The sequence below is a fragment of the Cyprinodon variegatus genome, unplaced genomic scaffold (assembly GCF_000732505.1).
Source record: "Cyprinodon variegatus isolate N-32 unplaced genomic scaffold, C_variegatus-1.0 Scaffold123, whole genome shotgun sequence".
NCBI lineage: Eukaryota > Metazoa > Chordata > Actinopteri > Cyprinodontiformes > Cyprinodontidae > Cyprinodon > Cyprinodon variegatus.
This window is the reverse complement of record NW_015150576.1, coordinates 178,653-197,668: the sequence shown is the minus strand read 5'-3', so window position 1 is coordinate 197,668 and position 19,016 is coordinate 178,653. Positions and strand designations below refer to the sequence as shown.

Sequence of the window (19,016 nt, the reverse complement as noted above, 5' to 3'; positions counted from 1 at the left end):
TAAGAAGGGTAATCCAGGAAAAAACTTCCAGATCCAAGCTATATCCCCGTTACTATGTGGTAAAATGGTAAATGGCTGGTACTTATACGTTGCTTTATCAGGTCCTAGGAACACAAAGCAAGTAGTTGCTTTGTGTTCAACACAACTAAAAGAGAAAGGGGGGGGGGGGGTTAAACTGGTGACGAACCAGTAAGAGAACAGACCCCAACCTCCTAAACTGCTGTCACCCCTAAAGAAACAGCTGCACATAAATACTAGAATTTATTAAAACATCTAAAAATCATTTACAAAAAAATAGCTTTCTGTATATATTGCTTCCTAGAATAACTTTCAGTGTCCCATGTTTAAATAGACACCAAAACCTCTCCAGAAGCACAAGCTGCCAAACTAATGAAAATAAACTGTTCAGCATTTGCCCCAGTTTGATCAGGCCTTATGTGGCTCCTAGAATTGAAGAGCTGCTGAAGCCTGAGCTAAAGGGTCTGCCAAGATTTTAATCTTTGTAGATTAATAGGAGAACAAAATTATAATTTGATTCCAACAAACCAACCAAAAGATGATTGTGCTGCAAAAAAAAAAAAACACTGCAAAACATCAAAACCAACGTTTTTGATGTTTGATGTGACTTTAAGGCATAGATACTGTTTTGACTCTATGTATAGATTAAAAAAAATGTCTATTCATACTTATAAAATTGTATAAAAACCATGAAATAAATGAATCTTTTTTTGCTGGAGTATGATCTTCAAAAATAGGACGGAGAATTTCTGTTCAGTTATTAAAAGATTAAAAAAGAAAATTAATATATATCGCCTTCGTAATACAGATTATGAAAACCCTAAACATGTTTAAAAAAAGTGAGCTAAAGTAATTTCATCTATACTTTCAATTTTTTTTTATACTTTCAATTAAAGTTTCTACCTTTCTTTTTTTTAGCAGAAACGTTACATTTTCAAAACATACAGCATCTGATGCTGACGTCGACGACGCAAAAGGATTCTGAACCAATTGGAGTAACAGGTTAAAGTGAGACAGAGCTCAGGCATCGCCAGATCCTAGTAGCTTTGAGATAGAGCTGAGAAATAGCTTTTTCTGGGCGCCACATTTCTAAGAAAAAAGAAGCTAAATGGTTGTGAACATCGGTCAAGTTATTGAGCACGACTTTAGGAACCAAAAGATTTAGAAGTCCTGCAAAAGTTTCCGCTTACCTCCTGGACAGAAGAGGTGGTCGGAAACCTTACCAAAGGTTAGCATTTGCATTGGTGGACCTGACTAAGCGCTCCACTTACTGGCCAGGAGCTTGTAGCTATACCCTTTATAATATGCGTCCCCTTTTCCCTTCCATATTATTCAAAATACGAAAGACAGAGGAGCACACTGTTCAAGAAAAACTCATTGAACTTTGATGAACAAGGCTGGGATTCAGAAATCAAAAAAGATCAGCTTACTTAAGTGATTTTACAAACTTTTCCTAGAGGTGCCAATGAGCATAAAGGTATAATACAACCAAAACAATTAAATATGTTTTGCTGCATAATTACGTTTATACTGAAAAGGATCAGGAAAATACTTAACTGTAAGTACAATTCACGCTTCATTTTAATTTGAGAACATTTTCAATATAAACAGAACAAAGAAAACTCTTCACTGTATTGATATTAGAAGTGGACAAACAGATTTATTTATCAAGAAAATTTATTGTGCCAAGAATTGGGATTTATTGTGGCACTAATGACAAAAGGTTTACCTTAAGAGGATGAATTTCATTCAGGTAGAATAAACAACAAAGCAGCATTTCAATGTAGTTACAGCTTTAGTGTCAAAAGAATAAAGACAGGAATGTGTTTCTTGTGTCTTTTCTTGTTTTTGCAATAAATACCAAAAACATGTGACAATCTAAATTTAGAAATCTAGATTTAAAAATGTAATCAATAACTAATTTGTGCAACAACAGAGAGGAAAGACTGGATTAAAAGCAATTTCATAACAGCTAAAACAAACCACAGGTTTAAAAAGCCTTCTGGCTCTTCATGCTGCCATAAAGTCACACTCATCATAAATCTGTAAGCCCTGAATGCAAGGAATGTGCAGCCTGAATCAACACTCACTAATAGATGCAACATTTTTCAAGCCATTAAATAGCTTTTCCGATCCAACAGGCTATGAGTCCTTGGCCATAGTCACAGATTCTCCATAGAGCTCAACGACATTCCTTGAAGTTTTCCTGCTGCTGCGTCTCAAATTTCACACTTGATGCAACTCCACATAGTGGAACTCAAGACATTTTACAACCACAGGTGTATCTACTCCCACGGACCATTTGGACACTTCAGCAACTGGACAAACAGAGCAGAATAAATGCACAATTCCTGCAATGCTTGACGCAAACTCTTACCTCCTATTCAAAGGGCACTTCCAATGGGACCTCCCAACATGTAAAGGATTACAACTTAAACAGCTGCCGTTGTTTTGTGAAAATCTAAGCAATGCAACTCTTTGAACAAACACAAAATGGCTGAAATAACAAACTTCAACCTAAGGTAGAAATAAAAAATAAAAGGTGGACAACAGCCACAGAACAATCCTGACAAAAAGAGGCAATAGAATAGAATAGAATAGAATAGAATAGAATAGAATAGAATAGAATAGAATAAAATAGAAATACCATTCACCATACCCTGTGCAGAAATTCGCTTAGCAAAATTCAAAAGGTTGAAAAATAAAAGAAGGTATGTACAGCAAAGGATAAAAAAAAAGAACTGAGGAAAGTAAACGTAACACAGTTAATGAAAAATGGCATAGTCAGAAAAAAGAAAACAGCTAATTTCAGAACCGACTGAACATAATGTGCAAATAACATCATGGAAGTAGAAAACGTGGAGAAAGTGAAAATCCACAGCTGTATCTGAATGCAGCGTGGATTATGGTTGTACTGATGTAACATGTAATCTATTTGGACATCAGCTAAATTTTCCTCAGTACCAGTGTTGTTAATATTCACCTTGACGTTTTTTCAAGTGAGGAATAAAGTTTAGTTTATAGCAGGCTGTCCACCTTATGGTCGTTAAAATGTTTAGGTGTGCTCCATCTTTCTGACTCCACTGTAGCCAAATAAGAGACCTTAGCATTCCTAAATAACAGAGCTTAGTGACAGGAGGGAGTCCCCTGTTTTGCTTTGGTGTCATTTGTTAAAGTTAACACAAACATTGCTGTATTGTTTGATCCATGCCGTGGTGAACCAACAGGGCTTCGGAGGAATATGCCATGGGTGGACCCTCTTAGGAGTGGAGGGCCTACCAGGATTGAACAGAGAGTAGATCCACAGCACATGCTGGACCTCCCAAAGGAGCCCAGAATGGCATCTAGAGGCAGGCCTCCATTCCACTAAGGTCAAGGTTCCTGATTCCGCAACGACAAAATGGATGGGCAAAAATGGCTCCAGCTGGATTTAAAAAAAAACACATTGATAAATATAGAGAACAAAAAAGCCTTTCATTTCCCAGAAAGAAAACAAAAAATCTAAATATTTCGTGGACTGACTGAAAAAATGTGGAGCATTTTACAGGTGGTATAGAACTGATGGACAAAATTGAGTAAAACATGGTGGTGGTAGCGTGATGGGCTGGGGTTGTTTTAGGGCTGCAACTAATAATAATCTTGATAATCATTTCATTTGTCAATTATTTTTTTCCATAAAACAATTATTAATAGGATAGCAAACGGTTGCATAAGAAATATTTTTTTTTTCAGAATTAAAACCAGAGGAAACTAACACTTTTATACTTGAGGAGTTCTGGACACAGAACATTGGTGGAAATAATAGTTTGTTTGTTTTTATCTCAAATGCATAACATCTATTATATTTTAAAATTGTGTTATTACTGCTAGCTGGGTCTAGTTAACGATTAATCCATTACAAAATTAGTTGATGATTATTTTAATGATCGATCAGTCATGTTTTATTCGATTGTTTCAGCCGTAGTGGCTTTGCTACTTCAGGACATGGACCGTCAGCCTTAACGCATCAAACAATGAAATTTTAATCTAAAACAGAAAATGCTGTAGAAGACCTGACCAACAGTTCATGACCTAAAGCTTAGGGACACTGGGCCCATTTAGCTTGACAATGAAGCTAAGCAGCAAGTTCATCTAGGATTCGGAACAGCTCAAAATCAAAAACACATCTTTGAAGTGATCTAGTCAAACTATATCCATCCATCTATCTTCTACAACGTATCCCTCAGGGTCAGTGGGGGGCGCTGCTGCCTATCTTCAGCAGTCTGTGAGTGAAAGGCAGGGTAAAGGGTCTAGTGCATTGCAACACCTAGGCATCCAACCATGCACACACCTAAGGGTAAGTCACTAAATAACCTAACAGTCAGTTTTAGAGCATGATAGGATGCTGGAATACCTGGAGATAACCCACGCAGGTACGGGGAGAAAGTTCTTGCTGCGCAGCAACAGTGCTACAAAACTGCACCACTATGCAGCCCCTAGTTAAAGCCATTATATGAAATCAGATCCATATTAAACTCTTTTATTTTTACACACCTTAACAACCACATCATTTGGCAGAATTAAAACATTTATGTGTAATAAATTGAGCTAATATTCCTCCACAGCATTGAATACGGCTCATTTCCAGTCATCCCATATGCTTGGAGGCAGTTGTTGTTGCCCATAGTGACACCCCATGTTATGAAGTTAACCAGTCATTTACTTTTTCGGGCTACGTTAAAATTTTGATCTTTTTTCTGGTGCATTGTGGGAAATTTTTAGTCCACTTGACGTAACCACTATATAGTGATTAGGGCAGACATTTGGACACAGCTACAGACTTCCAGTTTCTCAGACTAATGGCCACCAATTAATAAAATCATCTTTGGAAAAGTGCCTGTTGTATTAACTGAGGTTATCCTTGTCTGACATTAAAGACAGTTTAAGATCCTTAAGTGTGACAAAAAAGGCAAAGAAAGGAGAAATCCATGAGGAGGGAAAATTCTTTGAAGCACTATCAGTGAAAAGGAGCCAGCAAGCATTAAAAAAAATTATTGATATCTCCTTTTTTATTAACTAGTTTAAAAATACCAATTTCCTTTCAATTAAAGACACAGTAAGTCAAATAAATGATGACTATAATACTTCTAAAGAATTCTAGGGGCAGATTGTTGACTAATTATACATGTGACTGGGATCAAATTTTTTTTCCTTTTTTATTTTTGTTTTGTATATCTTACAAACAGGCTTTTGTTTTGTTTTTTAAATATTTTATGGCCCCATAAAATATGTAAGGTTGTAAGTTATATGTAGCCTGATAAACCAGACTAAATGTGAGAATAAATGTGTAATTTAGTCTGGCCCGGTTGAATGAAACACCGGAAGATTGTTGATGAGAACAACCCGTTGTTTTTCAAACCATGTCTCTGCCTATTGGCCAAAGACATACTAGTAGCTGGTGCACTACACCACTGGATATAACTTTTCCGAAGTTCAAATCAACCGTTGTCAGTGGCAGAAAGGTTACAGAAAGTTCTCAATTACACCGGGGAAATCCATTCGAGTCTGTTGAGCTTGTAAAAAAGTGTTTAATAGACTGGAAAGAGATCTGGCAATTTATTGGAGGTGGATTGAAAACGAGGTCGAAGCAGGTGTCCCCGCAGAACGAACAGGTGCTGAAAAGAAACTAGGGAGTCTACTCCCTCGAAAACACAAAAGACACAGACAAGCCAAGGATATCTGTCGCTCTTCCGCGGAATATAGCTGTGGTAAGTGGACATTATCAGTATATAATTACGACCTGTGACGACAAATCTATTTGCTTAATTTTCGAACACAGTACCACACGCGTCGTGCAGCTTTGTCATCACGGCCTCAAAACGCTGCCCGCTTTGCATCCAAAAATTCAAAACACATCTCTGCGTTGTGATTGGCCCACCAGTTCTAGGGCGTGGGGCATTGTTCAAGGCTAGACCACTCGCAGGCAAAAAAGGTTTTGGCTGCTGGCGGGTTGGGCTAGTCTACTAGGCTAAGATTGCTGCAGTTGAAGTGTTCATGTTAAAAGTTGTACAATCATAATAAATAAAAAGTCTACAAAATCTATGAGTTAATCAAAAGAAATTAAAGTGATTTGCAACACGGTTATAACAAAAATATCCATACAAAATACAGAGTTATAGCCCCATATCATATGTCATAAAAACAAAACACACACAAACCAATCCATGTAAGGAAGGTCTGCGGACATATATGAAACACTGACCCATTCTTCTTCACCTAAATCTGAGGCAACAGCAGAGGATCAGAGCGCCGGAGGAAAGTCTGCTCCACAGCTAATCCGCTGCCAGCTAACAGCCCTTGATGATATACGCAGTGCAGCTGTGGGAGGAAGGTAGGCCAACAGCTGTGGCCAGAAGACCATTATCAGATTTCAGCAAACAGGCCGACAAACAAGTAATACGACACAGCCTCACCTCCTGCTGCGTCAGACCCAAAACAGGTTAAAAGAAAACGGAACATGAAGGGAGGAATTTAAAGAAGTATTGCCTGAATGCTCTTTTAAACGGTGGGATGTTAGTCGGTGAGGGTTAGTGCATTCCTGGCATTATTCCACGATCCCATTTTATTTCTCCATAACTATGCACAATCAAACCAATCTAGTTATGACAATAAACATATCCAAGTATTGAAGGATATTTCAGATTTAAAGTTAGTCTCTTGATATAAAGTAACTAATATTTAACAAATCTACATACAAAATGAATTGGTATTATGTAGAAAAGATCAATTTAAATATGAATTGTAAATGTAAATATTGAAACTATCATATAAAAATGTAGTGCAGAATCTTTAACAAACTGGCATTAATCCATACAGCAGTCATCCGCTGGGGCTTGTTTGCTTATAATACAAAACAGTTTTGTGCAGTATGTAAAACATTTAGATAGTGTACAATAGTGGAATTTTAGATACAACACTAAAAGAAGTGAATAGGGACACTAACTACAACATTTAAACAATAGGGGGAAAAACATGAAACTCTCATGGGAAAGAGAAGCTCAGAGCTATTCAGGCAAAAATCTGAAATAAATAAAACCTGCAATTAAAGAAGAAAAACTATAACTGGAAACTGTCTTGTATGTTTTCAAAACAAACAGGCATGTACTAAAATTATAGGTTCACGCTTTGTTTTGCCCAGCAAGCTGATGTGAAATGTTTTTCTTTGTTCATGAAACAGTTTATTACTTTCTTCAAGGAACTTATGTTTTTAGGAGGGCTTGTGTGCGTGTTTGTCTGTTCGTCTGTGTACAAGATAACTTGAAGAGTTATGGGAGGATTTTAATGAAATTTTTATCAGAATGTCTCTCGTGCCAGGGAACAATCAATGAATTCAGGTTATGATCCAGATTAGGGCTGAAACAATTAATCGGATTCATTGTGATTAATCGATTAATTTCATTTAAAAAAAGGCAAGGAACCTTTTGCTATGTGATTATTAATAGATTAAGCGAAAAATTATCGCCGGATTAATTGATTTGCAAATATAATTTGTTGCAGCCCTAATCCAGATCATAACCTGAATACAGGAAGTTTTTTTAAAGATTCTCTAACATTAGAAGATAGGGATATTTGGCGGAACAAGCAGTTCCCCACTAAACCAGAGGGTGGCAGCAGTGACTACTGACATCCTCAGCATCACAAACACACAAAAAAACGGAACGTTGTGGGTTTGTTAGCAGGATGAATTGAAAATGTATCAACGGATTTCATTTTTTACCAGAGGTGTTCCTCATGCCAAGGAACAACACATTTAAACTTGGTAATGGTCCAAATCGTAAGCTAGTTTTAGGTATAATTGTAAGTCCCAATTTGGGGGACAATTCTACTCAGGAAGAGTAGAATTGTCACAAAATAGTATTTTGTGTTTAGTCTTTATTTCATATTTACAAAAATTCATGAACACAGCACTGACATTTCTGAAATGTATAATGTATAAATGGAAAAATCTAAAGTAGTACAAAAAAAAACTAAAACAAAGTATTATTTAAATAAAAGCTAATAAAATGAAACAAACTTACTCCAAAAACAAATTAAAATGAACTGAATTGAAAAAAAAAAAGTTACGTCAAGGATCGATAAAACCGATTAAACATATTTTCTGTTAATGAAGATTTAACTGTTGGCAAATCTAGATTTTTTTTTTTTTTTTTACCAAAGCACCTCTTGGGCTTCCATAGCTCAGGGTAACGTCAGTTCATCACTTTTGATGTAAGATATGTGCTTGCTTATGACTGATAACCTAGCTGTATAAAGTAGGGAAGCACGATATAATCGGCCCCCTATCGGTATCGGCCTGTATCGGCCTTAAAACTGAATATCGGACATCGGCCACCCCACCGATATTTAACCCGATATTTGATCAGCTTCTGAGTTTCTAAAGTCGAAAAAAAAATACTACTTCTTCTTCCTCACAAACTTATTTTTTACAGACTTAAAAACTTCTAAAGACGGGGGAAAAAATATTGATACATTAAAATATCACAATATCTACACATGCTGATATATTGCCATTTAATAACACCATCTCTTTTACTAATGAAATATTGCTATATGTCGTCATTATGCTACGAAATCCCCCAATTCACAAAATTTTGCCATATTTTTATATGTTGATATATTGACGCGGTATCGATCTATTTTACTAACAAAATTTCACAAGAATTTGCAAAATATCACGAGAGTTTGTAACAGAAGGATGAAATTTCACGAGATTTTGAAAGTAAAATAGATCGATACCGCATTTTTAAAAATCAATTTGATATCAGCATATGAAAATATATTTGAGTATATTATTTTTCAAAGTGTCAGAAATGGATAACAAAACTGCTATTTTCAATGACTACTTATTTTTGTCCAGCATCGGTATCGATATCGGCTATCGGCTACATGAGTTTTAAAATATCGGCATATCGGATATCGGCCAAAATTCCAATATCGTGCATCCCTAGTGTAAAGGGCTGCTTATCCTCCCGCAGAAGTGTGTAGCAGTGAGCTTGTCGCAGATATTTCTGTTCTATGCCCAATATTGAAGCATGGTCTGCGCTATGTTATTCCACACCACAACGCAAGAGGGAAAATCATGAACTAGTTGTTGGTCTACATACAGCCGAGGAGGTGAGGAAGTGGGGGCAAGTTTGTGCGAAAACTGAGGGACATGATGAAAGAAAAAGACCGGAGATCCAGGTGGAAAAACCATACCACCAGCACTATGCAACTTTGACGAGACACTGCAGCAATACAGCACAAAAAAGTAAAAAGTTTAATTTCAACATTGTCAAATGACATTGTTTCACCACAATTACATCCATTACCTCTTCGCTATTCATCGTCCACACAGCCACTGGAAACAGAATTGTTGTTAAATCCAATTGCACATTATACCACTATGCCCTGGTCCTCATGGGAACTGCTGTCTTTCTTCAGGCAAACAATACAGCTATTGTCCACTGGAAAGTGACAAAATGGACCAAAACGGAAAGTTCTTCAGAACTGCTTTTAATTACGGTCCCCTTCCAAATGGGACATCCTGGTCTCCATTTTCATGTACATGCAAGAAACTGAATCTTCCTGTTTAGCAAAGCCATGGTACATTCCCAGAATTATGTAGTAGTGGCGTCTAATTAAGCAGGGACCTTTTAAGACTAAATGAACACAGTGCCACAGAGGGAGTACATTTCTAATGGTTTTACTAGTGTCGTGTGCACAGAGATCACAACTAAAACGTTGTCATTTAGATGTGAAACTAGCGATCACTCAGGTTACAGCTCAACAGGTAAGCCAACAAGCAGCTTAAGCTAACATCCGAAGCCAACAAGACCAATAGCCACTCAAGCCATTAGTTGGTTAGTTAGTGTACCAGCTTTTCTAGTTAAAATCACCAAAGCTAAAAACGACTCAAACAAAAAACCACACAGACTTCCAGTTGCTCAGGCTAAGGGCCAGATTATACTTCTGCAACCGCACAAATCAAATGTCACTTGGCTCTGGTCGCGAACCAGTTTTGCTGGTATGCTTCTGCAACGTCGGTCTGGAGTTTCTAGGGACGCACAGCAATTTCCTACCAAAACGCTAGGGGGAGCCTATTTGAGAACTTGCGAGAACTTCGGCGGATGGTCCTGAGAACTTCTTCAGCGGTGCCGGCGGGAGTGTTTATTTTCCAAAACAACATGGCTGAGGCATCGTACAAGTGGTTGTACTTCCAAAGCTCCTCGATCATCCATTCTTGTTATTACTCCTCGGTTTTTAAAAATGTCTGCGCCCCGGCACCAAATCGAGAAGGACGACCACACAGACAGCCGAAAAGGTATACCAAGGACCAATGACAGCTGCTTTTTGTCTACACACTTCTACTTGAGGTCTGTCTCACACAGAGACAGATTTGACGGTTGCAAAGGCTAAGCGTTAGGAGCATAAATTGGCCTTATTAGCCACCGAAGGTTGTCACTGTACCTGGTTGTCAGTTGTTGTCAACAAATAAAGGCATACATAAATTAAAAACAAACCTACCCCAAAGTTAACTTACAGTAGGAGGATAATTATATCACATGAAATACAAGTAAATCTGAGTGGCTTATAGAATCAAGAGATGTTTATAACATGCAGTTAACACCAACAAGATGACCCGTTAGCAGCTCTGCTAAAGGACTTAACTGCCCTCTTTCTCAATGTTTGGAGACACAAGGGACAGACGATGAATAAAAAGCCACAACTTCATTAATAATTGACTGTGACACAGCTGCACTCCTCGGCGACAATGTTGCAAAGGGGAAGACTTAAATAGTGCGCACTCAAATTTGTTATATAAGGCTGCACATAATAAAAAGCAGTCCTGCCATTTTTGCCGTTTTTCGGCCTCCTTTTTTTGTTAAAGGTGGGAGGGGTGCTAAGTAGAAAAACATATGAAAACTGATTTATCAGCCAAAATAAGGATATAAAATCAACACAAAAGGATTTGAGCTCTTCAAAATTGAATGATCCAACTCTGTTCTAAAGAATAGAGGATGGTTGGGGGGAGAAAATGCAAAAGAAAGCCTCAGTTTTCAGTTATCTTTGCCGCTATTGTTGCAGCCGACTCCCTGCTGTCGGTCTGGATGTCACATGTGGCGGCACTGAAGCCTCACATGATGGCGCGTCATTGGGAGGGGTAAAACCGCCTCAGGTGCTGCTGGGATTTAGCCAGACAACCCCAGAGTTTTAGAATAAATAGTCTATGTTTTCATGCTGCACTTTAGAACAGGGAATTTTTTCTTTCAGATACAATTACGGATGTTTTGCATCTTTCTTTTTCAGGCAGAGCCTTTTGCATCCAACTATGTGTGAATCCAGAGGGTTTTAACGCAGAAGGCATTTCCTGATGCGTCATGAGTAGGTGCAGTGAAAGCGTGGGGCGGGGATCCCTATCCTTTTACACATAGAGACAATAATAGTGTTTTACAATGATGTGTTTATGCTGAGTTTTAGTTGGACATTTAGCAGTGTCTCACTCTAGAAAAAAATAGTCTCAGCTAAATTTGGTTCATGGATCAATGCATGAGCATAGAAAAATAAACTGCAGGAGTTTTAAATCTTCAGTGCTTCCTGTGTAAAACAGTTTTTTAGACTCTGGTGGCTTTTATTTTTGTTTTATTTTTCTAAGTATCTGGACAGGAAAGTGGGTTATGAGGGAAGGGTAAGAGATCTGGCAAAGGTCGGCCGGGCCGGGCCACTTTCTTCATTACCTGGATATATTATAAACACAGAGTTAAAAGATACCTGGCTTTTTTTCTTGAAACAATTTCAAAGATGCGTTAGAAACTGGTAAAAAAACGATGTGCATAACAAAGTGTTTGTCATAAAATCATAGTGAAATCATAAAAGCAAACTGAAACCAGATTAAAGAGCTAAAGAAGCACCCGTGACCATTTGTTTCTTCTAATTTTCCTTTTAGTTAGCCTCTGATCTAATTAATGAAACATTGGTGACTTTGATTTCTATGTGTATTGTAAACAAATATGCAAAATATATCTAAATTATTATTTCAGCTCCACTAGCTCTGATGTGTAATTGGGAAAAGGAAAAAAAACATCTCATCAAGAATAAAAAACTTTGGGATTAGAGAAGGCAACATACTGAGTTCTGCAAGCTTTCAGTGTGGAAGCTGTTATCGAGAAAAGTCTCAAATTAGATTCTTTTCAGTATCAGTGAGGGGAGAAAGGCACAGTTTAGGAAGCTGTTTTCAACAGAGACTTTCCACTATTTTCTCTGCTCCATTTGTTGGTCAGGCTTTTTTTGTTTTTTTTTATTTTCTGAATCCAATTTAGTGCTACAATTTAGGGTCAGGTTTCTATTTAGACTAGCTTTAACTCCTGGATAAATAAATATATATAAACTCTAGTCTTTTTAAAACCAGTGTATATAGAAAACAGGAACAATCCAACCCAAAAGAACTGAAATATCCCAGCAGTGGAAAAGCATGGCATCAAAATATTCAGGTTTACCATTGCTGCACAATATTTGGAAATCATGTGCTATAATTATTTTGTAATAAACAAAAATAAATGGCAGGTGTGGGGTGAAGATGTTAGACACACAATGAGGGGCAGGTCTCAACTGTTGCCACAAATGGAGAAAAAATGCCTTAAATGCAAGAAGATGACTCAGATTGGACTGAAATCTTTCATTTCTGTCAGTAAACTGACATCCTGACCTTAGGATAATTACTCAGGGTTGTCATGGAAACCTTTAAAAATAAAAAATAAAAAAGGCTAATAGCCCTAACATACGTGACTATGTAACATAGCTTTAGAGATACTCTCTGAGAGGAAAACATTAGTTAATGCTATCCTTTTTGATAGCATAAACACCATCCTAAATGAGTGTGGACCACCAGAGAAACCAGAGTATCCCGACTGCTCCTCTTTGTTTTTTTGTGTTTTTATTGTGACGTAATGTCTGGTATTATTACCCAGTTTTTATTTTTAAAGCCCAACAAGGGACTGTTTTTGTAATTGATCAATTAAAAGAAGAGGAGCCCTGTACTCAGCTTTCATTTCCTTACTTTTCATGATTTTTTTCTAATAAAACAAATTCTCAAAGGGCTAAATAACTCCTCTTTTATTTATACTTTTTTTTTCTCTAAAACATAATAGCATTAAAGTCAGTGTCACTGGCTGACAGAAAAGCCTGTTATATAAAAGAAAGAATATATATAAAAGGCCCTTCCCTTCAGGTCAGGTCCGGCCATGCTTGAATGGAGCGACTGTGAAAAGTCAACATATTTTCTGCTCCACTCCATGTGATGTGGTGCAGGGGAAAGGCATGCTCAAAGGAATGCCAACGCAGTGAGGGTTTCCCCTTTTGCATCGCCGCTGTGGCTCTCTGTGGTTTTGGAGAAAAGCAAACCCAGTGACGCAGAGGTCCATCTGTGGGGTTCAGGGACACGCGTTACACGGCTCCTCGGGGGCCAACTACAGGTACAAGCTGCTGATATTTGCTTAGATCACAGAAAAAAGGAGGCATAACAGGGGAGACTCAGAGAGGAAACATCCTGTTGGATGGATGGATGGATGGATGGATGGATGGATGGATGGATGGATGGATGGATGGATGGATGGACGGATGGACGGACGGATGGATGGATGGACGGATGGATGGATGGATGGATGGATGGATGGATGGATGGATGGATGGATGGATGGATGGACGGACGGACGGACGGACGGACGGACGGACGGACGGACGGACGGATGGACGGATGCTACAAACATCCGGTTCTCTTTAACTTACGGTACAAGAAAAATCATGAAAGTGGAAAAGCTAACTAAGCTCTTAAAAACTTTCCAAAAAAAAAATCTAAAAAAAGTAAATCTACGAATGATCAGACATGAAAACAAGACACCTGAGGATATTTATTTACCGTTTTCCTCATAAAACCTGCTGATAAACACATGGATTATCTCCAGACCACACACTCACCTCCACACACTCTTTTTTTTTTCCCTAGCCAAGTGCACTCTGGGAACAACACCGCCACGTTTTGCTTTGCACCAAAGATGACAGCAAAAATAAAATCCAGACACATCCACCGGCTTCCGGTCTGCCACCCACACAGCAAACACACACAATAATACCCCCACTAAAGCCCCCCCCTCCGTCTCCTTTGTGTAAGGCAGGCGAGGCAGAGAGGCTATTTTTAAAACTTTATCTCTCCATCTGGCGGCTCGATGCTTTCCTCACTTCTGAGCTGATCCGACTGTAAACACCACAGAGGAGATCTCTAACGGCAGAGGCTGGCGGGTCGTGAATATTTTCGTGTCATTAGCGTGAACTGATCAATAATTCATATTCTGAGCTGAATTAAGATGATAGGATGCTGCAGCAGCTTGTAGGTTTCTTTTCCTCCTCCCGATGACTCAGTGGAAGCACGGGGAGAATGACAAGCTCCTGCTGGGTCAAATCTCCCCCTCAGGTTACAGTATGAAATATTCACGCCCTACCTTTTGCATAATTTACCCTGTCAATATACTAAGGAGATGAAAAATAGGTAGAGGAATTGAGTTTAGGTGAACCTTAAGCAAAGCAACACTTGAAATACGCTAATAGGACAAAGTGTTTCGTTAAAAAGCATTTATCCATCAGTATTCGTTCACTCGGGTGTTTCCCGTTCTGAACGTTTTGTTTTTTTTAAAGGAGCATCTCGCCTTTGTTTTAAGCTCCCAGGAGGATGTTCCTGGTTCTTTTCCCTCTTCAGTGCCAGCATAATAGTCTTCTCCGTCATGTGATCGCTGCAGAAATTCCAGAGCGGCTACTGAAGCCCCGCACACATGGCGGCCCTGTCCGACAGATGTTTTTCGTTTGTGCTGCAGCGGCCTCTCCGGATCAGAGGCACAGAGCCAGGGAGGTGATTCATGATGCGAGCCTTCTCCTTGTTAAAAGTCAGCAGACTCAAGAGTGTGGCTCCATGTTGGAGATAAACACAGCCCTTGACTCTGCTCTTTGGGTAGAGCTTCTTCTAAAAATACGATAAAACAAACTAAAGTCTGAGGTTTTAGACGGCAGTGAGAAGCAGTGGAACCCTGTAGACCTTTTCCCACATTTCCTCATGTTCCCTTCTCTCTGCTTTATTGGGATTATAGGCGACAGATCAACACAAAGTAGTGCATAATGTTTTCACAAACTAAACTCTGAAAAGTGTGGCTTGTATTTTGCATTCAGGCCCCTTAGAACCAGCTGTTCTCTGTCGTTACATCACTAAACCTCTAAAACATCCATCTGGTCTCATGTCCTATGCAGCCTGTAGCAGTTTTCTCTTCCATGACTTCCTTTAATTTTACTCCATCCACTTTCCTTCTACTTGGCTCAGCATCCCTGTTCCTGCTGATAGCAATTATGTCTACACCACAATGCTGCCACCACCATGCAATACCATGGGGATAATCACTTTTAGTGTTGCATTTTGACCAGAACAGCCTATTTCACTCATTAGGTGCAAACTTGTTTTTTTTTCTTTAATTTATGGCTTACAGTATAAACACCTGATTTGTGGAGGATCTTGTTGCTTAGATTCTCCCATCAGTCATGGATCTGTGCAGCTCTTCTAAGGTAACTCTGAGCCTCACATCGTTTTAGGCTGCCAACTATGCCTTTGTAAGTTAGCAGTGTCTTATACACTTAACACTGTCAGCTGCTGCACTAAACAGAGCTTTGTGAGACTAAAGCCTGGGATATTGTTTTATAACCTAACCAACTCCTTTCCCTGACCTGTCAGCTGTATTATCTGCTCTTAATGATGATGCTTTCAGGAAGAGTCCAGTTGTGTGTTTTCTGAAGGCTGCACTGGATTTCATTTAGGTGAATTAGGAGGAGAAATATATGGATGTTAGAGTAAAGGGGGGATGAATACACATGCAAACTGCATTTTTCATATATTTTGGTTTGAAAACAACATTTCCTTCCACTTCATAATGACGCACTAGTCTACGCTGGCATAAATTCAGCAACATCCAAGGTGCATGAAGTGGGTCAGTGAGCTGGTGATGTGAAAACCTCAACAATTATATATTTTTTAAGTAGACTAAGGCTGTAACTTATGATTATTTTTCTAAGCGATTAATCTGTAGATTATTTTTTTCAATGAATCGATTATTATTCGGATAGCAAAAGATTCCTTAAAGAAGATTTTTTACGAAATTAAACCAGGTGATACTAAAACTTTTCCACTTCAGGTGTTCCCAATGGAGCTTTTTTTCCAACTTAAATGCAAAATGTTTATATATTTTTTACAGTCTTGGTATAATTATAGCTCTAAATGAGCCGCTCTCTCAGCAAAAGTCTCTAGAAGTCTCTAGACTCCAGTTAACGATTAATCAATTTCTAAATTAGTTGACAATTATTTCAATAATCAATTAATCTGATTGTTTCAGTCCTAAAGTAGACCAACACATAACAAAGCCACAAACCAAACTGATGTGCTAATATTTTGTGCCAAATGTTTGAATTGCCGCTGAAGTTTTCAACTTAATGACACCAGACAGAGCAAAATGTTTAAATACTTCCAGCTCATCATCTCCCTATTAAGTTAGTCTGATGTAATTTGTGTTTCAAAGCATTGCAAATGGAAATATTGGTGTCACATATAAAGCTCATGCACCCTTACATGGCCTATTACTCTAAGTACTGCAGCTCTGATGTAATTTGGGCATGCAGTTGTTCAAAGCGGGGGAAATTAGGTCACATTTTGCCATTAGAGGACTACAGTGAAGGTGTGTGCTGCTCTGCTGCTACAATGCTGCAAAACAAAAAGAAGCGCACATGCAAACACATCCTGAGGCTTTATTAAAACCTAAATATAAAATGCACTCAAGCCTGCGTGTATGTAAGAAGGGAAGGGATCCACATCTGAGTGCCTGTGACTAAAATAGGTCTTTCTGTCACACAAACACACACACACACTGGGCTACAAGCCTGGCAGCTCACTCCAAAGCCCTGAGTTATGTAATCCTGAACACAGAGAGCTGCAGGCCTTGAGTGCACATCCTTCCATTTCCCTCCTCACTCCTCCAACAAAAGCCATCCTCATCCCTCTATCATATTAACACTCCACGTATCTGCTGAGGCAGGGCTGCAAGATTGACTCAGATAAAAGAGATTAGGTAAAGAGGTTAAAATATGGCTGAATGCATTTGAAATATTCACCTTTTTTATAGGTGCACCTGCTTTTTTGTTGTTTTAATGGTTAAAAATGCGTTTTTAGAGCAACAGGTGCAGGTATTCTCTTTCTCTGCCTGCTGTCTGTGAAGCATCTGTGAAACACAAGCATTTAAAGTGGACTGCATGCATCCTGTGTGTTGATTTATGAGCGCAGGGATTTTTTTTTTTTTTACGGTAAATAACTCGCATTGTTGTTGCGCTTTCTTACCTCCTCCAGCACGTTCACCGTGTTCCTGCAGCTCTGCAAGCGGGTGGTGAAGCTGGACGTTGTCGGGGAATTGTAATCCTCTGTTGTCTCCGAGAGAAACTCGGACACCGATATTTGATCCGGCATCCTTTAATTTGGCGGAGGGAGGAGGGGAAGGGGGGGATAAATACCCACAAAAGGGTCGGAGATGACGGCTCAGAAATGAAAAACCATGTAAGATTTGAAGGAGAAATGAGAGACGAGTCGATGTTGACTGGTTGGAACGGTTAGAAAGCCCAGCGTCGCTTCTGTTCCCAGTGTTAAAGTATCAGGGCTGATGATCTGGACGGGTCTTCTTCTTCTTCTCCTTCTCAAATGACTTCACTGTCCTCCAAAGGCCACAGGAGGAGGATTTTTCAACACAATTCCAGACAAGCTAGCTTTCCCCCCCACCCCTCTTTTCTTTTCTTTTTTTCCTTCAGAGGGCGTCTAAAAGGAGACGCATTTATAAATAGTGTTGTGGCTAAACGTTGGAAAGAAAGCCGTAAAGAATAGCGGATGCCTTCATTATGCGCTACAGATGTGCAATAAGCCGTTATGTCGTCCCGTTATTACCGGCCTGTGTGTAGTGGTTATCATAGTCCAGGGTGAGCCGGGGTTTGGTCCTCTCTTCTTCTGCTGTAGTTTCTGTTTTTTTTTTTTTTTTTTTTTTCTCTCTCTCTCTCTTCGAAACAGCTAAACTGAGCCTAAGACACATTCACTACCACTCTCCCCTGCTGCTCGGCCGCGTTCAGAGCTGCGAGAGGAGGCAGAGTCGACATAGCGGGATGAGAGAGGAGAACTTCCGGTCAAGAGTTACAAAATAAAAGTCGTGACAGAGAAATTTATACTGTTTAGTACAAGTTACAGGGGCGGTTCTAGACTAAATTTAGCCGAGGGGACCGTTTTCTTTCTTTTTTTTTTCAAGGGGGACAGAACAAATTAATATGGAAGAGGATTAGGGCCAATGAAAAAACAAAAAAATGTGATTTTTAGATTTTATTTCAGTATTATATCAGAAAAAAGTCAGAATTCTGACTTTGATCTCAGAATTTTGGATCTTAATGTAGATGGGCACCATGAAGGAAGAGATATGGGAACACTCACCTTCACTGACAAAGATGTGAGTTGTTTGGGAGGGTCAGTAACACATTGGTGGAAAATGATGAAATTAGGCAAATTTTTACGTGGCCAAGGGGTCCCCAGTGATGTTATTTCATTAATGGAAGAGCAGAAGGTCGTTAAAACAAGAGAGCTAATCTCTAAAACAGACATGGCTACTGCTTGATGTTAACATGTTTGTTAGCTGTCAGAATTCTGAGAAAGAGTCAGAATTCAGAGAAAAAAAGTCAGAATTCTGAGATTTAAGTCAGAATTCTGAGAAAAAAGTAAGAATTCTTAGATTAAAGTCAGAATTCTGAGAAAAAAATTCAGAATTCTGAGATTAAAGTCAGAATTCTGAGAAAAAAAATTAAGTATTCTTAGATTAAAGCAGTGGTTCCCAAAGTGTGGGGCGCGCCCCCTAGGGGGGGCGCAATGCCATTGC

At 38.9% G+C, this 19,016-nt stretch overlaps 1 protein-coding gene across 1 annotated transcript in view; it reads right to left on the bottom strand.

The window, feature by feature from the left end:
* asap1 (ArfGAP with SH3 domain, ankyrin repeat and PH domain 1) overlaps positions 1-18,175 on the bottom strand; it is a 77,631-nt gene extending 59,456 nt beyond the window's left edge. The window contains exon 1 of the mRNA XM_015375676.1: positions 17,453-18,175. Coding sequence (XP_015231162.1) covers positions 17,453-17,578 — 126 coding nt within the window. The 5' untranslated portion in view covers positions 17,579-18,175. The remainder of the gene's footprint in view (positions 1-17,452) is intronic.
* Between the last annotated feature and the right edge of the window lie 841 nt (positions 18,176-19,016).